The sequence below is a fragment of the Oncorhynchus gorbuscha genome, unplaced genomic scaffold (assembly GCF_021184085.1).
Source record: "Oncorhynchus gorbuscha isolate QuinsamMale2020 ecotype Even-year unplaced genomic scaffold, OgorEven_v1.0 Un_scaffold_912, whole genome shotgun sequence".
NCBI classification, from domain to species: domain Eukaryota; kingdom Metazoa; phylum Chordata; class Actinopteri; order Salmoniformes; family Salmonidae; genus Oncorhynchus; species Oncorhynchus gorbuscha.
In genome coordinates this window covers 22,759-44,389 of record NW_025745876.1, presented here as the reverse complement: position 1 = coordinate 44,389, position 21,631 = coordinate 22,759, and the positions used below count along the sequence as shown (strand labels likewise).

Here is a 21,631-nt window from a genome sequence, read left to right as displayed (position 1 = left end):
AAAAGGAGAGACAAGAGAGTAGGATATTAAATACAAGAGAGAGAGATATCAAGATGGCAGCTATCTAATAAAGTGCAAATGTGCGATTTCAGATGTAAACTTTGTGTTGTTGAGGTGATTACCAGCATGACACTGTGTAGTCTAGTACCGTACCAGTGTGGTGTATATTTCCAGCATGACACTGTGTAGTCTAGTACCGTACCAGTGTGGTGTATATTTCCAGTGTGACACGGTGTAGTCTAGTACCGTACAAGTGTGGTGTATATTTCCAGCGTGACACTGTGTAGTCTAGTACCGTACCAGTGTGGTGTATATTACCAGCATGACACTGTGTAGTCTAGTACCGTACCAGTGTGGTGTATATTTCCAGCGTGACACTGTGTAGTCTAGTACCGTACCAGTGTGGTGTATATTTCCAGCAAGACACGGTGTAGTCTAGTACCATACAAGTGTGGTGTATATTTCCAGCGTGACACTGTGTAGTCTAGTACCGTACCAGTGTGGTGTATATTACCAGCATGACACTGTGTAGTCTAGTACCGTACCAGTGTGGTGTATATTTCCAGCATGACACTGTGTAGTCCAGTACCGTACCAGTGTGGTGTATATTTCCAGCGTGACACTGTGTAGTCTAGTACCGTACCAGTGTGGTGTATATTTCCAGCATGACACTGTGTAGTCCAGTACCGTACCAGTGTGGTGTATATTTCCAGCGTGACACTGTAGTCTAGTACCGTACCAGTGTGGTGTATATTTCCAGCATGACACTGTGTAGTCTAGTACCGTACTAGTGTGGTGTATATTTCCAGCATGACACTGTGTAGTCTAGTACCGTACCAGTGTGGTGTATATTACCAGCATGACACTGTGTAGTCTAGTACCGTACCAGTATGGTGTATATTACCAGCGTGACACTATGTAGTCTAGTACCGTACCAGTGTGGTGTATATTTCCAGCGTGACACTGTGTAGTCTAGTACCGTACCAGTGTGGTGTATATTTCCAGCAAGACACGGTGTAGTCTAGTACCGTACAAGTGTGGTGTATATTTCCAGTGTGACACTGTGTAGTCTAGTACCGTACCAGTGTGGTGTACATTTTCAGCATGACACGGTGTAGTCTAGAACCGTACAAGTGTGGTGTATATTTCCAGCGTGACACTGTGTAGTCTAGTACCGTACCAGTGTGGTGTATATTTCCAGTGTGACACTGTGTAGTCCAGTACCGTACCAGTGTGGTGTATATTTCCAGCGTGACACTGTGTAGTCTAGTACCGTACCAGTGTGGTGTATATTTCCAGCATGACACGGTGTAGGCTAGTACCGTACCAGTGTGGTGTATATTTCCAGTGTGACACTGTGTAGTCTAGTACCGTACCGGTGTGGTGTACATTTCCAGCATGACACGGTGTAGTCTAGAACCGTACAAGTGTGGTGTATATTTCCAGCGTGACACTGTGTAGTCTAGTACCGTACCAGTGTGGTGTATATTTCCAGTGTGACACTGTGTAGTCCAGTACCGTACCAGTGTGGTGTATATTTCCAGTGTGACACTGTGTAGTCCAGTACCGTACCAGTGTGAGGTATATTTCCAGCGTGACACTGTGTAGTCCAGTACCGTACCAGTGTGGTGTATATTTCCAGCATGAAACTGTGTAGTCTAGTACCGTACCAGTGTGGTGTATAATTCCAGCATGATACTGTGTAGTCTAGAACCGTACCAGTGTGGTGTATAATTCCAGCATGACACTGTGTAGTCTAGTACCGTACCAGTGTGGTGTATATTTCCAGCATGACACTGTGTAGTCTGTGTAGGGAGAGAAGGAGGGAAAGAGAATGAGCAAGAGAGAGTTTAAGTTTTCCTTGATTTAAAATGTTGATATCAGTTTCCCACCGTAATGAATTCCTTTGTTGTTTCCTTGACAACACAAAAACACATTAGTCATAATGAAGACTGTTCACAGGTCTCTCCTCTCCTCTCCTCTCCTCTCCTCTCCTCTCCTCTCCTCTCCTCTCCTCTCCTCTCCTCTCCTCTCCTCTCCTCTCCTCTCCTCTCTCCTCTCCTCTCCTCTCCCCTCCAGTAGGGGATCGGTGTGTTTTTCTATCTGTTTGTCTTATTGTCTGTATAATCTTTCAAATGACAAATAAATAAATAAAAACTGGAAAAAAACACACAAAAAAATGTGTGTTGAGGACTTTTACTTGCATAGTCAACCAACTAGCCAGCCACGTCAATGCCGTCAATGCAAGAAGTAGTCTGCGGCCCAAATGGCACTATATTCCCTGTATAGTGCACTACTTTTGATCAGAGCCATATGTGAATAAGGTGCCAATTGGGACACATCCGTCTAGATTCAATAATATACACAACTATCATTTTGATGTTCCATCCCAGCCATACCATCCATCCTACTCCCTGACCTCCGTCCACTTTAGTCTCCCCAGGGCCTTTGTTCAGAAAGACACTCAGAGAAGGAGAGCTCATCTAGGATTGCCTTTTACATGGACAGGGGGGACCTGATCCTAGATCAGCACTCCTAATCTGAGACGCTTTCTGAACATGGACCCAGAAGTACCGACATGAGCTACATTCTACCAGTTCCTGAGCTGTTTTCAGAACCCAGAAGGATGGAGGGTCTAAGTGTGTGTCCACACGCGGGTGATGCGCCCGATTTAGTACCTTAAGACTGATAGTGGACGAGCGATAGACTAACAGTCCAGAACATTCCACTGGTCTATTTATGTCCCAGGAAGTTAAACATGTGTCAACGATTTCCACACATGTGGCATGTCCGTGTGATCGGGGATTCTGGGAATCATTCGGTACAGCCTCAAAGCATACATTTCATACTGTGATGCTGAAAGTTGCTCAACCCCCCCCCCATCTAGACACCTGGTTCTGAATCCCAAAACACTCATGGGAATTGCAGACAGAATTCCAGGCCGGGGGGTTGCGTGACTCTGTAAACACTTGAAAGATTTGGAGTGTGTGTGTCAACGAGTGCATCCGAGGTCATGTGTGATCTCTGTCCCCCATCTATCCTGGATGCCACGTCACCTCTGTAAGTGTGTGTGTGTGTGTGTGTGTGTGTGTGTGTGTGTGTGTGTGTGTGTGTGTGTGTGTGTGTGTGTGTGTGTGTGTGTGTGTGTGTGTGTGTGTGTGTGTGTGTGTGTGTGTGTGTGTGTGTGTGTGTGTGTGTGTGTGTGTGTGTGTGTGTGTGTGTGTGTGTGTGTGTGTGTGTGACTAAAGAAACATCCCAGACCTCACGATCACACCATTTCATTGAACCTGAGGGATTTATGGAATATAATGTTTAAAACATGTATGGTGTTTGTGTGTGTGTGTGTGTGAATGTGTATGTGTGTATGGTGTTTGTGTGTGTGTGAATGTGTATGTGTGTATGGTGTTTGTGCGTGTGTGTGAATGTATATGTGTGTATGGTGTTTGTGTGTGTGTGAATGTGAATGTGTATGTATGTATGGTGAATGTGTATGTGTGTATGGTGTTTGTGTGTGTGTGAAAGTGTATGCTGTTTGTGTGAATGTGTATGTTGTTTGTGTGTGTGTGAATGTATATGTGTGTATGGTGTTTGTGTGTGTGTGAATGTGAATGTGTATGTATTGTATGTATGTATGGTGAATGTGTATGTGTGTATGCTGTTTGTGTGTGTGTGAATGTGTATGTGTGTATGGTGTTTGTGTGTGTGTGAATGTGTATGTGTGTATGCTGTTTGTGTGTGTGAATGTGTATGTGTGTATGCTGTTTGTGTGTGTGAATGTGTATGTGTGTATGCTGTTTGTGTGAATGTGTATGTTGTTTGTGTGTGTGAATGTGTATGTGTGTATGCTGTTTGTGTGAATGTGTATGTGTGTATGCTGTTTGTGTGTGTGAATGTGTATGTGTGTATGCTGTTTGTGTGTGTGTATGCTGTTTGTGTGTGTGAATGTGTATGTGTGTATGCTGTTTGTGTGAATGTGTATGTTGTTTGTGTGTGTGAATGTGTATGTGTGTATGCTGTTTGTGTGAATGTGTATGTGTGTATGCTGTTTGTGTGTGTGAATGTGTATGTGTGTATGCTGTTTGTGTGTGTGTATGCTGTTTGTGTGAATGTGTATGTTGTTTGTGTGTGTGGATGTGTATGTGTGTATGCTGTTTGTGTGAATGTGTATGTTGTTTGTGTGTGTGTGAATGTATATGTGTGTATGGTGTTTGTGTGTGTGTGAATGTGAATGTGTATGTATTGTATGTATGTATGGTGAATGTGTATGTGTGTATGCTGTTTGTGTGTGTGTGAATGTGTATGTGTGTATGGTGTTTGTGTGTGTGTGAATGTGTATGTGTGTATGCTGTTTGTGTGTGTGAATGTGTATGTGTGTATGCTGTTTGTGTGTGTGAATGTGTATGTGTGTATGCTGTTTGTGTGAATGTGTATGTTGTTTGTGTGTGTGAATGTGTATGTGTGTATGCTGTTTGTGTGAATGTGTATGTGTGTATGCTGTTTGTGTGTGTGAATGTGTATGTGTGTATGCTGTTTGTGTGTGTGAATGTGTATGTGTGTATGCTGTTTGTGTGAATGTGTATGTTGTTTGTGTGTGTGAATGTGTATGTGTGTATGCTGTTTGTGTGAATGTGTATGTTGTTTGTGTGTGTGTGAATGTATATGTGTGTATGGTGTTTGTGTGTGTGTGAATGTGAATGTGTATGTATTGTATGTATGTATGGTGAATGTGTATGTGTGTATGCTGTTTGTGTGTGTGTGAATGTGTATGTGTGTATGGTGTTTGTGTGTGTGTGAATGTGTATGTGTGTATGCTGTTTGTGTGTGTGAATGTGTATGTGTGTATGCTGTTTGTGTGTGTGAATGTGTATGTGTGTATGCTGTTTGTGTGAATGTGTATGTTGTTTGTGTGTGTGAATGTGTATGTGTGTATGCTGTTTGTGTGTGTGAATGTGTATGTGTGTATGCTGTTTGTGTGTGTGAATGTGTATGTGTGTATGCTGTTTGTGTGTGTGAATGTGTATGTGTGTATGCTGTTTGTGTGTGTGAATGTGTATGTGTGTATGCTGTTTGTGTGAATGTGTATGTTGTTTGTGTGTGTGAATGTGTATGTGTGTATGCTGTTTGTGTGAATGTGTATGTTGTTTGTGTGTGTGTGAATGTATATGTGTGTATGGTGTTTGTGTGTGTGTGAATGTGAATGTGTATGTATGTATGTGAATGTGTATGTGTGTATGGTGTTTGTGTGTGTGTGAAAGTGTATGTGTGTATGGTGTTTGTGTGTGTGTGAATGTGTATGTGTGTATGCTGTTTGTGTGAATGTGTATGTGTGTATGCTGTTTGTGTGAATGTGTATGTGTGTATGCTGTTTGTGTGAATGTGTATGTTGTTTGTGTGTGTGTGAATGTATATGTGTGTATGGTGTTTGTGTGTGTGTGAATGTGAATGTGTATGTATGTATGGTGAATGCGTATGTGTGTATGGTGTTTGTGTGTGTGTGAAAGTGTATGTGTGTATGGTGTTTGTGTGTGTGTGAATGTGTATGTGTGTATGCTGTTTGTGTGAATGTGTATGTGTGTATGCTGTTTGTGTGAATGTGTATGTGTGTATGCTGTTTGTGTGAATGTGTATGTTGTTTGTGTGTGTGTGAATGTATATGTGTGTATGGTGTTTGTGTGTGTGTGAATGTGAATGTGTATGTATGTATGGTGAATGTGTATGTGTGTATGGTGTTTGTGTGTGTGTGAAAGTGTATGTGTGTATGGTGTTTGTGTGTGTGTGAATGTGTATGTGTGTATGCTGTTTGTGTGAATGTGTATGTTGTTTGTGTGTGTGTGAATTTGTGTGTTCTACTACCACCACTGTTGTCAATGTTTTGAAGGGAAGACCCACACACTGCTAGCATCAACACATCTATTAGCTGATCTAGTTAGGGGGATAAAAGGTTGTGTATGGTCAGTAGATACCTGCTGGGGGCCATGCTTTGATGTAGCCGGTACAGTGCACCACAGAGTACTGATCCTCTCCCTCCTTCGAGGGTCCCAGACCGTTCCTAGAAACAATCAGATTACACGCACATTTAACCACACACATTTAACAACACACACCAGGGTTTTTCATGGATCAATAATGGGTTTTTGGTTGTGGGCGTGGCAGGTGTGCATGAAAAATGTTTTTTAAAAGCCAATTTCCTGCAATTCTATAATTCTATACATTTTTCCATGAAGTTGAGAGAGAAATGTTGCAGTTTTAAAGCGAATTTCCTCTGATTCTACATATTCGTGATCCTTCTGTAGCTCAGTTGGTAGAGCATGGCGCTTGTAACGCCAGAGTAGTGGGTTCGATCCCCGGGACCACCCATACGTAGAATGTATGCACACATGACTGTAAGTCGCTTTGGATAAAAGCGTCTGCTAAATGGCGTATATTATTCTGTCATGAAGCCGATAGAGAAATGTTGCAGTTTTAAAGCTAATTTCTATGCATTTTGTCATGGATAATGCTGTGTTCTTTCGCTCAAACATAATAACAAAATCAACACTGCTAAATTAATTGAGGAATGTTCAACTCTCCCTGACTGTCTAGCTTTTATTTTGGTGATTATTAGTTGTCAAAGATGATGTTATTAAAAAATATACACCAGCTCTTTCCATGACAGACTGACCAGGTTAATCCAGGTGAAAGATATGATCCTTATTGATGTCACTACACTTCAGTCAGTGTAGATGAAGGGGAGGAGACCGGACAAAGATATGATCCCTTATTGATGTCACTACACTTCAGTCAGTGTAGATGAAGGGGAGGAGACAGGATAAAGATATGATCCCTTATTGATGTCACTACACTTCAGTCAGTGTAGATGAAGGGGAGGAGACCGGATAAAGATATGATCCCTTATTGATGTCACTACACTTCAGTCAGTGTAGATGAAGGGGAGGAGACCGGACAACGATATGATCCCTTATTGATGTCACTACACTTCAGTCAGTGTAGATGAAGGGGAGGAGACCAGACAAAGATATGATCCCTTATTGATGTCACTACACTTCAGTCAGTGTAGATGAAGGGGAGGAGACCGGACAACGATATGATCCCTTATTGATGTCACTACACTTCAGTCAGTGTAGATGAAGGGGAGGAGACCAGACAAAGATATGATCCCTTATTGATGTCACTACACTTCAGTCAGTGTAGATGAAGGGGAGGAGACCGGATAAAGATATGATCCCTTATTGATGTCACTACACTTCAGTCAGTGTAGATGAAGGGGAGCAGACCGGACAAAGATATGATCCCTTATTGATGTCACTACACTTCAGTCAGTGTAGATGAAGGGGAGGAGACCGGACAAAGATATGATCCCTTATTGATATCACTACACTTCAATCAGTGTAGATGAAGGGGAGGAGACCGGACAAAGATATGATCCCTTATTGATATCACTACACTTCAGTCAGTGTAGATTACATTTACATTTACAATTAAGTCATTTAGCAGACGCTCTTATCCAGAGCGACTTACAAATGAAGGGGAGGAGACAGGATAAAGATATGATCCTTATTGATGTCACTACACTTCAATCAGTGTAGATGAAGGGGAGGAGACAGGATAAAGATATGATCCTTATTGATGTCACTACACTTCAATCAGTGTAGATGAAGGGGAGGAGACCGGATAAAGATATGATCCTTATTGATGTCACTACACTTCAATCAGTGTAGATGAAGGGGAGGAGACCGGATAAAGATATGATCCTTATTGATGTCACTACACTTCAATCAGTGTAGATGAAGGGGAGGAGACAGGATAAAGATATGATCCTTATTGATGTCACTACACTTCAGTCAGTGTAGATGAAGGAGAGCAGACCGGATAAAGATATGATCCCTTATTGATGTCACTACACTTCAGTCAGTGTAGATGAAGGGGAGGAGACAGGATAAAGATATGATCCTTATTGATGTCACTACACTTCAGTCAGTGTAGATGAAGGAGAGGAGACAGGATAAAGATATGATCCCTTATTGATGTCACTACACTTCAGTCAGTGTAGATGAAGGGGAGCAGACCGGACAAAGATATGATCCCTTATTGATGTCACTACACTTCAGTCAGTGTAGATGAAGGGGAGGAGACAGGATAAAGATATGATCCTTATTGATGTCACTACACTTCAGTCAGTGTAGATGAAGGGGAGCAGACCGGACAAAGATATGATCCCTTATTGATGTCACTACACTTCAGTCAGTGTAGATGAAGGGGAGGAGACAGGATAAAGATATGATCCCTTATTGATGTCACTACACTTCAGTCAGTGTAGATGAAGGGGAGGAGACCGGATAAAGATATGATCCCTTATTGATGTCACTACACTTCAGTCAGTGTAGATGAAGGAGAGGAGACAGGTAAAAGATATGATCCTTATTGATGTCACTACACTTCAGTCAGTGTAGATGAAGGGGAGGAGACAGGTTTTAGATATGATCTCTTATTGATGTCACTACACTTCAGTCAGTGTAGATGAAGGGGAGGAGACCGGACAAATAAGGATTTTTAAACCTTGAGACATGGATAGTGTATGTGTGCCATTCAGAGGGTGAATGGGCAAGACAAAATATTTAAGTGCCTTGGAATGGGATATTGTAGTAGGTGCCAGGCGCACCGGTTTGAGTGTGTCAAGAACTGCAATGCTGCTGGGTTTTTCACACTCAACAGTTTCCTGTGTATCAAGAATGGTCCACCACCCAAAGAACGTCCAGCCAACTTGACAACTGTGGGAAGCATTGGAGTAAACCTGGGCCAGCTTCCCTGAGGAACACTTGACACCATGCCCCGACGAATTGAGGCTGTTCTGGGGGCAAAAGGGGGTATAACTCGATATTAGGAAGGTGTTTCTAATGTTTTGTAAACTTTTTTTAAATACAATGTTTGGACCATAACAATTCTTATGTGGCCACCCAAGGACTTCAATGGCAGAAAAAACCCTACACACATAAAGTTGTACATACAAACAAAAACGTACACACAAACAAACAAGATGAAGGGAGATGGGAGGAGGAGAGAAGAGGTAGAGAGAGAGGAGGAGAAGAAGAGGGAGAAGATTTATCTCCTAGCCTGGTTCCTCACTAGGTTTCTTCCTAGGTTCCTGCCTTTCTAGGGAGATGTTCCTAGCCACTGTACATCTACATCTACACTGCTTGCTCTGTGGGGTTTCAGGCTGGGTATCTGTAAAGCACTGTGACAACTGCTCAAATAAAAAGGGCTTTAGAAAAATGTTTGATGTTAATTTGACGAGGTTAGTCTCATGTAGATTGGTTCAAGACCTGGCCAAAATAGCAGCACACAAAGTTGCAGACACATTTACAACATAAAACACTAAAGCAAGATGGTTTGGGAAAGTGTGGTGCAACTTCATTTTCCATCATAGTGTTCAACCTAGCTTTAAACTCATTTAAAAAGGGACACGCTCCTGTCATTTCAGGCCCTGAAGCTTGTTCCAAGAGAAAGGTGCAGAGAACTGGAAAGCTTTTTCCCTAGCTCTGTACAGACCTTAGGCACAATCAACAAAACACAGTCATGTGAGCGCAGGCCATAGTTTTCATTGGCTGCTGGACAATGTAGTTCCAAAAGTAAAATGGGAGCTGTTGCATTATGGCCTTCTAAATAAAAACATTCTAATAATGTCATCTCTGAAGAGTTAAATCACTGGTAACTTGTTTATTTCTAAGGCCATATTGAGACAGGGGAGAAGAACATCTAGTAAAGAAGAAAGGTAGGAATATTAAAGTGTCTCACCTGTATCTCTTCCTCATGTTGGACAGTCGGTTGAGAGAGATGTGGTCCAGTGGGGTGCTGCCACATCTGTGAGAAACACACAGTGTAATATACATCAGAGATCATCAACTAGATTCAGACACGGGACCATCTGTGAGAAACACACAGTGTAATGTACATCAGAGATCATCAACTAGATTCAGACACGGGACCATCTGTGAGAAACACACAGTGTAATGTACATCAGAGATCATCAACTAGATTCAGACACGGGACCATCTGTGAGAAACACACAGTGTAATGTACATCAGAGATCATCAACTAGATTCAGACACGGGACCATCTGTGAGAAACACACAGTGTAATGTACATCAGAGATCATCAACTAGATTCAGACACGGGACCATCTGTGAGAAACACACAGTGTAATGTACATCAGAGATCATCAACTAGATTCAGACACGGGACCATCTGTGAGAAACACACAGTGTAATGTACATCAGAGATCATCAACTAGATTCAGACACGGGACCATCTGTGAGAAACACACAGTGTAATGTACATCAGAGATCATCAACTAGATTCAGACACGGGACCATCTGTGAGAAACACACAGTGTAATGTACATCAGAGATCATCAACTAGATTCAGACACGGGACCATCTGTGAGAAACACACAGTGTAATATACATCAGAGATCATCAACTAGATTCAGACACGGGACCATCTGTGAGAAACACACAGTGTAATGTACATCAGAGATCATCAACTAGATTCAGACACGGGACCATCTGTGAGAAACACACAGTGTAATATACATCAGAGATCATCAACTAGATTCTTTGGTGTATAGGATCACATCTCTCTGGTATGCGTGGGAATACTTTGGTGTATAGGATCACATCTCTCTCTGGTATGCGTGGGAATACTTTGGTGTATAGGATCACATCTCTCTCTGGTATGCGTGGGAATACTTTGGTGTGTAGGATCACATCTCTCTGGTATGCGTGGGAATACTTTGGTGTATAGGATCACATCTCTCTCTGGTATGCGTGGGAATACTTTGGTGTGTAGGATCACATCTCTCTCTGGTATGCGTGGGAATACTTTGGTGTATAGGATCACATCTCTCTGGTATGGATCACATGGGAATACTTTGGTGTATAGGATCACATCTCTCTGGTATGCGTGGGAATACTTTGGTGTATAGGATCACATCTCTCTGGTATGCGTGGGAATACTTTGGTGTATAGGATCACATCTCTCTCTGGTATGCGTGGGAATACTTTGGTGTATAGGATCACATCTCTCTCTGGTATGCGTGGGAATACTTTGGTGTATAGGATCACATCTTGGTATGTACTTTGGTGTAGGATCACATCTCTCTCTGGTATGCGTGGGAATACTTTGGTGTATAGGATCACATCTCTCTGGTATGCGTGGGAATACTTTGGTGTATAGGATCACATCTCTCTGGTATGCGTGGGAATACTTTGGTGTATAGGATCACATCTCTCTCTGGTATGGATCACATCTCTCTCTGGTGGGGGAATACTTTGGTGTATAGGATCACATCTCTCTCTGGTATGTGTGGGAATACTTTGGTGTATAGGATCACATCTCTCTGGTATGCGTGGGAATACTTTGGTGTATAGGATCACATCTCTCTGGTATGCGTGGGAATACTTTGGTGTATAGGATCACATCTCTCTGGTATGGGGAATACTTTGGTGTATAGGATCACATCTCTCTGGTATGTGTGGGAATACTTTGGTGTATAGGATCACATCTCTCTGGTATGTACTTTGGTGTAGGATCACATCTCTCTCTGGTATGCGTGGGAATACTTTGGTGTATAGGATCACATCTCTCTCTGGTATGCGTGGGAATACTTTGGTGTGTAGGATCACATCTCTCTCTGGTATGCGTGGGAATACTTTGGTGTATAGGATCACATCTCTCTGGTATGCGTGGGAATACTTTGGTGTATAGGATCACATCTCTCTCTGGTATGTGTGGGAATACTTTGGTGTATAGGATCACATCTCTCTGGTATGCGTGGGAATACTTTGGTGTATAGGATCACATCTCTCTGGTATGCGTGGGAATACTTTGGTGTATAGGATCACATCTCTCTGGTATGCGTGGGAATACTTTGGTGTATAGGATCACATCTCTCTCTGGTATGCGTGGGAATACTTTGGTGTGTAGGATCACATCTCTCTCTGGTATGCGTGGGAATACTTTGGTGTGTAGGATCACATCTCTCTCTGGTATGCGTGGGAATACTTTGGTGTATAGGATCACATCTCTCTGGTATGCGTGGGAATACTTTGGTGTATAGGATCACATCTCTCTCTGGTATGTGTGGGAATACTTTGGTGTATAGGATCACATCTCTCTGGTATGCGTGGGAATACTTTGGTGTATAGGATCACATCTCTCTGGTATGTGTGGGAATACTTTGGAACAGATTTCCAAAATGTACATCACTTGGAGCTGATTTGCTGCTGTTTAACAGTCAGGTCATTTTTTTTTGCTACGAATACTTGGGAGGGGCAATTAAAATACTTGGGAGGGGCAATTAAAATACTTGGGAGGGGCAAATAAAATACTTGGGAGGGGCAAATAAAATGTTAATCAGCGCCACTGAAAACAGAGAGATGTTCAGACCAGAGATAGAACACAAGAGCTGCTGAACTGGGGACATGTCAACCCACAGCACTGATGAGGTGTATGGACCATAAACCAGAACACACACACACACACACACACACACACACACACACACACACACACACACACACACACACACACACACACACACACACACACACACACACACACACACACACACACACACACACACACACACACACACACACACACACACACACACACACACAGCAAATAACCAGTGCCTGACATTATATAATGTACTGTTATGTTCGCTGCGTGAGACTACGAATGCAGGACAAATTGCACCCTATTCCCTATATAGCGCACTACTTTAGACCAGAGCCCTATGAACTATATAGGGAATAAGGTGCCATTTGGAACACAGGCATGGTGAGTGTTATTGGAAAAATCTTGTTTGGTGTGTTGCCATGTTGCTGTGGATAGGATTCTCATCAATGAGAACAATACATTTGAAATCTGAACCTGCTTTTGTGTGTGTTTGTGTTTTTGTGTCTGCTAAATGACACGTGTACTGATTAGATGACTGCATAGAAATGTAGAGGGACCAGGTCTCTCTTATAGAACAGACTGTATCTCACAGAGACTTGAGAACCTGGATTAAGGAAGTTTAAAAGAAGCAGAAGGGATTTATGGTGATGTCAGCTTTAACTGCTGTAACCAAGTCTACACAGTCTCACAGTATGGAAACCAAGATGGAAGCCATTTGACATGAGTTTCTTTCAGCGGGTGAGTCAGGTATTATTGAGTGCAGAGAGGAGGGACAACCTGGGTTTTTCCACTGATCAACTAAAGGTTCAAGAGGACAGCATCTTCTGCTCTTCTGGAGTTGGCTAATATTAGCTTCCCTGAAATGATGTTGAAAAATGAACAATTCCTTTCCTCTTGGTTGCATGGCATGCTGTTCGGGGCTCTGTGTGTGTGTGTGTGTTGTGTATTCTCAGCTGTGGTCACCGCAGAGTGCAGACAGTCATCCCTGCATGCTGTTTTCAATTTGCCAAGCGGCCTAAATAGCAAAAGGAACAAAAGACACACACACATTCCAGTCGTCCTAACAAAGCGTGATTAGCATCTGTGTAATGTGAGTGAAGCAGACAACAAACACAAACATCTCCATTCCTGTGCTAACGAGGCTTTAGGCACGCCAGGCCGCATCGGAAATATCGGGGAGGCACGTGTCAGTGGTCTGGGTTTTTTAAAACCCGCTCGAGTCAAACGTTTAAGTTCAAAAACATTTTGGCGGTCAATCTGTGGGCATTAGGGGAACCGGTTTCTCGATTTCTAAACATCCTGAGAATGAAATAAACAAAAGTAGTGCTCAGGGTTGAAGCCAGTGGGAGGGGGCGGTGGTGCATGCCACAAACACACCCACCCAATTCCCGACATTATGGATTCCTGATTATTGAAATATCTGCAGCAGGATAGGTCATACATAATGACGTGTGAGCTATGGAAGCATCCATCACTTTAACCAATGGTGCGTCTTCACATCATCTTGGGGATAGAAAGCATACGGCTCGATGGCCGCGGGGGGAAAGCATACGGCTCGATGGCCGCGGGGAGAAAGCATACGGCTCGATGGCCGCGGGGGGAAAGCATACGGCTCGATGGCCGCGGGGAGAAAGCATACGGCTCGATGGCCGCGGGGAAAAGCATACGGCTCGATGGGGGGGAAAGCATACGGCTCGATGGCCGCGGGGGAAAGAATACGGCTCGATGGCCGCGGGGAGAAAGCATACGGCTCGATGGCCGCGGGGAAAAGCATATGGCTCGATGGCCGCGGGGAAAGCATACGGCTCGATGGCCGCGGGGGAAAGCATATGGCTCGATGGCCGCGGGGAAAGCATACGGCTCGATGGCCGCGGGGAAAGCATACGGCTCGATGGCCGCGGGGAGAAAGCATACGGCTCGATGGCCGCGGGGAAAAGCATACGGCTCGATGGCCGCGGGGGAAAGCATACGGCATGGCGGCTCGATGGCCGCGGGGAAAGCATACGGCTCGATGGCCGCGGGGAAAGCATACGGCTCGATGGCCGCGGGGAAAGCATACGGCTCGATGGCCGCGGGGAAAGCATACGGCTCGATGGCCGCGGGGATGGCTCGATGGCGGGGGAAAAGCATACGGCTCGATGGCCGCGGGGGAAAGAATGGCTCGATGGCCGCGGGGAAAGCATATGGCTCGATGGCCGCGGGGAAAGCATACGGCTCGATGGCCGCGGGGGAAAGCATACGGCTCGATGGCCGCGGGGAAAGAATATGGCTCGATGGCCGCGGGGGAGAAAGCATAAGGCTCGATGGCCGCGGGGGGAATGCATATGGCTCGATGGCCGCGGGGGTAGGCATACGGCTCGATGGCCGCGGGGGAAAGCATATGGCTCGATGGCCGCGGGGAAAGCATACGGCTCGATGGCCGCGGGGAAGGGCATGGCGCGCGGGGAAAGCATATGGCTCGATGGCCGATGGCCGGGGGAAAGCATACGGCTCGATGGCCGCGGGGAAAGCATATGGCTCGATGGCCGCGGGGGAAAGAATATGGGGGGGGAAAAGCATACGGCTCGATGGCCGCGGGGAAAGAATATGGCTCGATGGCCGCGGGGGGTAGGCATACGGGCTCGATGACCGGGGGAAAGCATACGGCTCGATGGCCGCGGGGAAATACGGCTCGATGGCCGCGGGGAAAGCATACGGCTCGATGGCCGCGGGGGAAAGCATACGGCTCGATGGCCGCGGGGAAGGCATACGGCTCGATGGCCGCGGGGAAAGCATATGGCTCGATGGCCGCGGGGGAAAGAAATGGCCGCGGGGGAAAGAATATGGCTCGATGGCCGCGGGGGTAGGCATACGGCTCGATGGCCGCGGGGAAAAGCATATGGCTCGATGGCCGCGGGGAAAGCATACGGCTCGATGGCCGCGGGGGAAAGCATATGGCTCGATGGCCGCAGGGGAAAGCATATGGCTCGATGGCCGCGGGGGGGAAAGCATACGGCTCGATGGCCGCGGGGGGAAAGAATATGGCTCGATGGCCGCGGGGGGAAGGCATACGGCTCGATGGCCGCGGGGGGAAAGCATATGGCTCGATGGCCACGGGGGGAAAGCATGAAATCGATTATGGCTACACGCACATCACAGTCTACGTCCCAAATGACACCCTATTCCCTATGTAGTGCACTCTATGGGTCCTAATCAGAAGTACTGCACTATATAGGGAATAGGATGCCATTTGGGATACAGTACACATCTCCCAGGCAGGTGTGAACCAAAGACTGGATGATTGCTGATGTAGGGAGACGAAGGTATCTACATATCAGAGGTGACTAAGTTTGAACCTCTTGAAGCTAAGGGACACTCTTTTTATTTTTGGAAAAATAATGTTCCCAAAGTAAACGGCCTATTTCTCAGGACCAGATGCTAGAATATGCATATAATTGACAGATTAGGATAGAAAACACTCGAAAGTTTCCAGAACTGTAAAAATGTTGTCTGTGAGTATAACAGAACTGATATTGCAGGCGAAAGCCTAAGAAAAATCCAATCAGGAAGTGACTCATGTTTTGAAACCGTTGTGTTCCTATGCATCCCTATTGGCCATTGAAAGGGATATCAACCAGATTCCTTTTTCTATGTATTCCCTAAGGTGTCTACAGCATTTAGACGTAGTTTCACGCCTTTATGTTGAAGAATGAGCGTAAAGGACCACATTGCGTAAGTGGCCAGGTGATTAACAAAAGGCTAAGCTGTGTTTCGCTATATTTCACCTGTGATTTCATGAATATTTTCTAGTAAGATTATTTGGCCGTTGCGCTATGCTAATTAGTATAGTTGATGACAATTCTCCCGGATCCTGGATGGGTAGTTCCAAGAGTTAAAGGATGGATGAGTCCTATTGGGAGTGAGTCTACAACACAGGTGTAAATCCCCCGCAGATGGAGAGATGGATCCAGTTGATATATTGTGCACACTTGCGCTCACACACACCTAAAACAGGCAAAGACCATCCATGTGCTCATGGAGGAATGACACACAGACAGAGACACACCTCATTCTGCAGATGAAGGATCGTCTGGAGCCCATGCACATCCTCATAGACGACTGTTGCCCCTCTTTCTTCACTGTTCCTGTCTTCAGGTCCAGGATACGCCCTGAGGAGACACAGAACATGAGATGAGAGACGCTCACACACAGCCTTGCGTCATGCTGAGGTCCGGGAGCTGCGCCACTGTTTCTGTCAGGAACATTTTTGTTCGTCTGTGCATCGCTCCCTCGTTTCTCATTAAGTGTTTGGAAAGGAAAAACAATGTAATTCCTGATATTTAGTCTAATGTAATAAATGGAGAGAATGTCTCTTCCTTTTCTCTCCCTGTCTGTCTTCCTCTCCACCCCATTTAGACTATTAGCTGCATCATTACTAGTCTGTCGGAGAAACATGTCTACAGTAATTCCAGACAAATAAGCTTTGTGTGTGTGTGTGTGTGTGTGTGTGTGTGTGTGTGTGTGTGTGTGTGTGTGTGTGTGTGTGTGTGTGTGTGTGTGTGTGTGTGTGTGTGTGTGTGTGTGTGTGTGTGTGTGTGTGTGTGTGTGTGTGTGTGTGTGTGTGTGTGTGTGTGTGTGTGTGTGTGTGTGTCCTGCAGCGATCCATTCCAGCTGACCCCAGTGTTTTTATTCCAGAGGGATTCCTCCTCCACACACAGTCAGTCTGAGCTGCGTTGCAACTAATTTGTTTGTTAGATGACTGGGGGCTTAGATCATGCTAACAGCTATCGAGTTAGCTAGCGCCAACCAGAGGTTATTCAGCAGGACAAGGAGAGGATTCAAGCCACACAACACGTTGTACACTCTCCACAATTCACATTCCAGCTATAGACTACACAACAGGCCAATTCAAGGCCGGGGGGCATTTGACAAGGAATGTTGATGACAGGTGGGGGCGTTTAATGTTGAAGCTGGACATATGGACAACCTGCCAATAACATTAGTGTAATGAATGCAGCATTAGACAATGTTAACTCTCCAAACTCCCAAAGCATTGATGTGGTCATCTATACTGTTCTATTATTGCAGTGGCTCCTCAAGGGAGGGAGGCGGTCAGTGTTTGACCCCAGCTAAAGGCTGGATTGTAGTTTTGGCTACAGTCTTGTATTGGAGAGGATACAAGGATCTCAGCTCCCTCTCTTCCTGAGACTGACCCATAGAGGTCGAACGAGAGCTCTGGACGAATACAACCCATCTTAGCACGGACATTGCCATTGATGGTTTCCATCATTTTAAAGTAGGAGATGAGGCCTCTTCCTACCTCTATGGGCTGACCACTATGTTTAGATAAAGACATTATCTCCCTGGGGCTCTGGGATGACATATGACTATTATCATTGGCCAATTAGGTCAGGAGTCCAATTAGAAGGCTCTGGTTTCGAACGTGTTGAAAGGCTTTACCACATATCTCCTAGGGTCTTTCTCATGGATTGTTGACAGGGTTTCGAGCTCCATTGGTTTGTGTAAAAAAACAACAACACTGCTTTGAAACACTTCTCTAAAACCCACATGCACAGGTTATTTACCATTATAAACTGGGTGGTTTGAGTCCTGAATTCTTATTGGCTGACAGCCGTGGTATATCATACCGTATACAACGGGTATGATAAAACATGTATATGTTTATGATTTATGTTGGTAACTAGTTTATCTGCGACCAATATACCAAGGCTAACGGCTGTGTCCAGTCACTCTGCACTGCATTGTGCATAAAAACAGCCATTAGCAGTGGTATTTCAGCCATATGCCACACCTCAGACCTTATTGCTTAATTATTACCATGGTTTACCATGAAGAGGATGGAGACAGGAGATGAGGTTATTTACTAGTATTATTACCATGAAGAGGATGGAGACAGGAGATGAGGTTATTTACTAGTATTATTACCATGAAGAGGATGGAGACAGGAGATGAGGTTATTTACTAGTATTATTACCATGAAGAGGATGGAGACAGGAGATGAGGTTATTTACTAGTATTATTACCATGAAGAGGATGGAGACAGGAGATGAGGTTATTTACTTATTATTACCATGAAGAGGATGGAGACAGGAGATGAGGTTATTTACTAGTATTATTACCATGAAGAGGATGGAGACAGGAGATGAGGTTATTTACTAGTATTATTACCATGAAGAGGATGGAGACAGGAGATGAGGTTATTTGGACAGGAGATGAGGTTATTTACACTATTATTACCATGAAGAGGATGGAGACAGGAGATGAGGTTATTTACTAGTATTATTACCATGAAGAGGATGGAGACAGGAGATGAGGTTATTTACTAGTATTATTACCATGAAGAGGATGGAGACAGGAGATGAGGTTATTTACTACTATTATTACCATGAAGAGGATGGAGACAGGAGATGAGGTTATTTACTAGTATTATTACCATGAAGAGGATGGAGACAGGAGATGAGGTTATTTACTAGTATTATTACCATGAAGAGGATGGAGACAGGAGATGAGGTTATTTACTAGTATTATTACCATGAAGAGGATGGAGACAGGAGATGGAGGTTAGGTTTTATTTACCACTATTATTACCATGAAGAGGATGGAGACAGGAGATGAGGTTATTTACTAGTATTATTACCATGAAGAGGATGGAGACAGGAGATGAGGTTATTTACTAGTATTATTACCATGAAGAGGATGGAGACAGGAGATGAGGTTATTTACTAGTATTATTACCATGAAGAGGATGGAGACAGGAGATGAGGTTATTTACCAGAAGAGATGAGGTTTATTTACCACTATTATTACCATGAAGAGGATGGAGACAGGAGATGAGGTTATTTACTAGTATTATTACCATGAAGAGGATGGAGACAGGAGATGAGGTTATTTACTAGTATTATTACCATGAAGAGGATGGAGACAGGAGATGAGGTTATTTACCACTATTATTACCATGAAGAGGATGGAGACAGGAGATGAGGTTATTTACTAGTATTATTACCATGAAGAGGATGGAGACAGGAGATGAGGTTATTTATTACCATGAAGAGGATGGAGACAGGAGATTATTACCATGAAGAGGATGGAGACAGGAGATGAGGTTATTTACTAGTATTATTACCATGAAGAGGATGGAGACAGGAGATGAGGTTATTTACTAGTATTATTACCATGAAGAGGATGGAGACAGGAGATGAGGTTATTTACTAGTATTATTACCATAAGAGGATGGAGACAGGAGATGAGGTTATTTACCATGAAGAGGATGGAGACAGGAGATGAGGTTATTTACTAGTATTATTACCATGAAGAGGATGGAGACAGGAGATGAGGTTATTTACTAGTATTATTACCATGAAGAGGATGGAGACAGGAGATGAGGTTATTTACCACTATTATTACCATGAAGAGGATGGAGACAGGAGATGAGGTTATTTACTAGTATTATTACCATGAAGAGGATGGAGACAGGAGATGAGGTTATTTACTAGTATTATTACCATGAAGAGGATGGAGACAGGAGATGAGGTTATTTACCACTATTATTACCATGAAGAGGATGGAGACAGGAGATGAGGTTATTTACTAGTATTATTACCATGAAGAGGATGGAGACAGGAGATGAGGTTATTTACTAGTATTATTACCATGAAGAGGATGGAGACAGGAGATGAGGTTATTTACCACTATTATTACCATGAAGAGGATGGAGACAGGAGATGAGGTTATTTACTAGTATTATTACCATGAAGAGGATGGAGACAGGAGATGAGGTTATTTACTAGTATTATTACCATGAAGAGGATGGAGACAGGAGATGAGGTTATTTACCACTATTATTACCATGAAGAGGATGGAGACAGGAGATGAGGTTATTTACTAGTATTATTACCATGAAGAGGATGGAGACAGGAGATGAGGTTATTTACTAGTATTATTACCATGAAGAGGATGGAGACAGGAGATGAGGTTATTTACTAGTATTATTACCATGAAGAGGATGGAGACAGGAGATGAGGTTATTTACTAGTATTATTACCATGAAGAGGATGGAGACAGGAGATGAGGTTATTTACTAGTATTATTACCATGAAGAGGATGGAGACAGGAGATGAGGTTATTTACCACTATTATTACCATGAAGAGGATGGAGACAGGAGATGAGGTTATTTACTAGTATTATTACCATGAAGAGGATGGAGACAGGAGATGAGGTTATTTACTAGTATTATTACCATGAAGAGGATGGAGACAGGAGATGAGGTTATTTACTAGTATTATTACCATGAAGAGGATGGAGACAGGAGATGAGGTTATTTACTAGTATTATTACCATGAAGAGGATGGAGACAGGAGATGAGGTTATTTATTACCATGAAGAGGATGGAGACAGGAGATGAGGTTATTTACTAGTATTATTACCATGAAGAGGATGGAGACAGGAGATGAGGTTATTTACTATTATTACCATGAAGAGGATGGAGACAGGAGATGAGGTTATTTACTAGTATTATTACCATGAAGAGGATGGAGACAGGAGATGAGGTTATTTACTAGTATTATTACCATGAAGAGGATGGAGACAGGAGATGAGGTTATTTACTAGTATTATTACCATGAAGAGGATGGAGACAGGAGATGAGGTTATTTACTAGTATTATTACCATGAAGAGGATGGAGACAGGAGATGAGGTTATTTACCAGTTTATTACCATGAAGAGGATGGAGACAGGAGATGAGGTTATTTACCAGTATTATTACCATGAAGAGGATGGAGACAGGAGATGAGGTTATTTACTTTTATTACCATGAGTGGAGACAGGAGATGAGGTTATTTACTATGATTACCAGAAGAGGATGGAGACAGGAGATGAGGTTATTTACTAGTATTATTACCATGAAGAGGATGGAGACAGGAGATGAGGTTATTTACTAGTATTATTACCATGAAGAGGATGGAGACAGGAGATGAGGTTATTTACCACTATTATTACCATGAAGAGGATGGAGACAGGAGATGAGGTTATTTACTAGTATTATTACCATGAAGAGGATGGAGACAGGAGATGAGGTTATTTACTAGTATTATTACCATGAAGAGGATGGAGACAGGAGATGAGGTTATTTACCACTATTATTACCATGAAGAGGATGGAGACAGGAGATGAGG

General features: G+C 43.7%; 1 protein-coding gene across 1 annotated transcript in view; it reads right to left on the bottom strand.

Moving 5' to 3' along the window:
• Nucleotides 1–16,656, bottom strand: part of LOC124020795 (aryl hydrocarbon receptor nuclear translocator 2-like) — an 83,318-nt gene extending 66,662 nt beyond the window's left edge. Inside the window, exons 1-3 of the mRNA XM_046336068.1 lie at nt 16,505–16,656; nt 9,793–9,858; nt 5,964–6,049 (exon numbers count right to left, since the gene is read on the bottom strand). Coding sequence (XP_046192024.1) covers nt 5,964–6,049; nt 9,793–9,858; nt 16,505–16,626 — 274 coding nt within the window. The 5' untranslated portion in view covers nt 16,627–16,656. The remainder of the gene's footprint in view (nt 1–5,963; nt 6,050–9,792; nt 9,859–16,504) is intronic.
• Nucleotides 16,657–21,631: the final 4,975 nt, after the last annotated feature.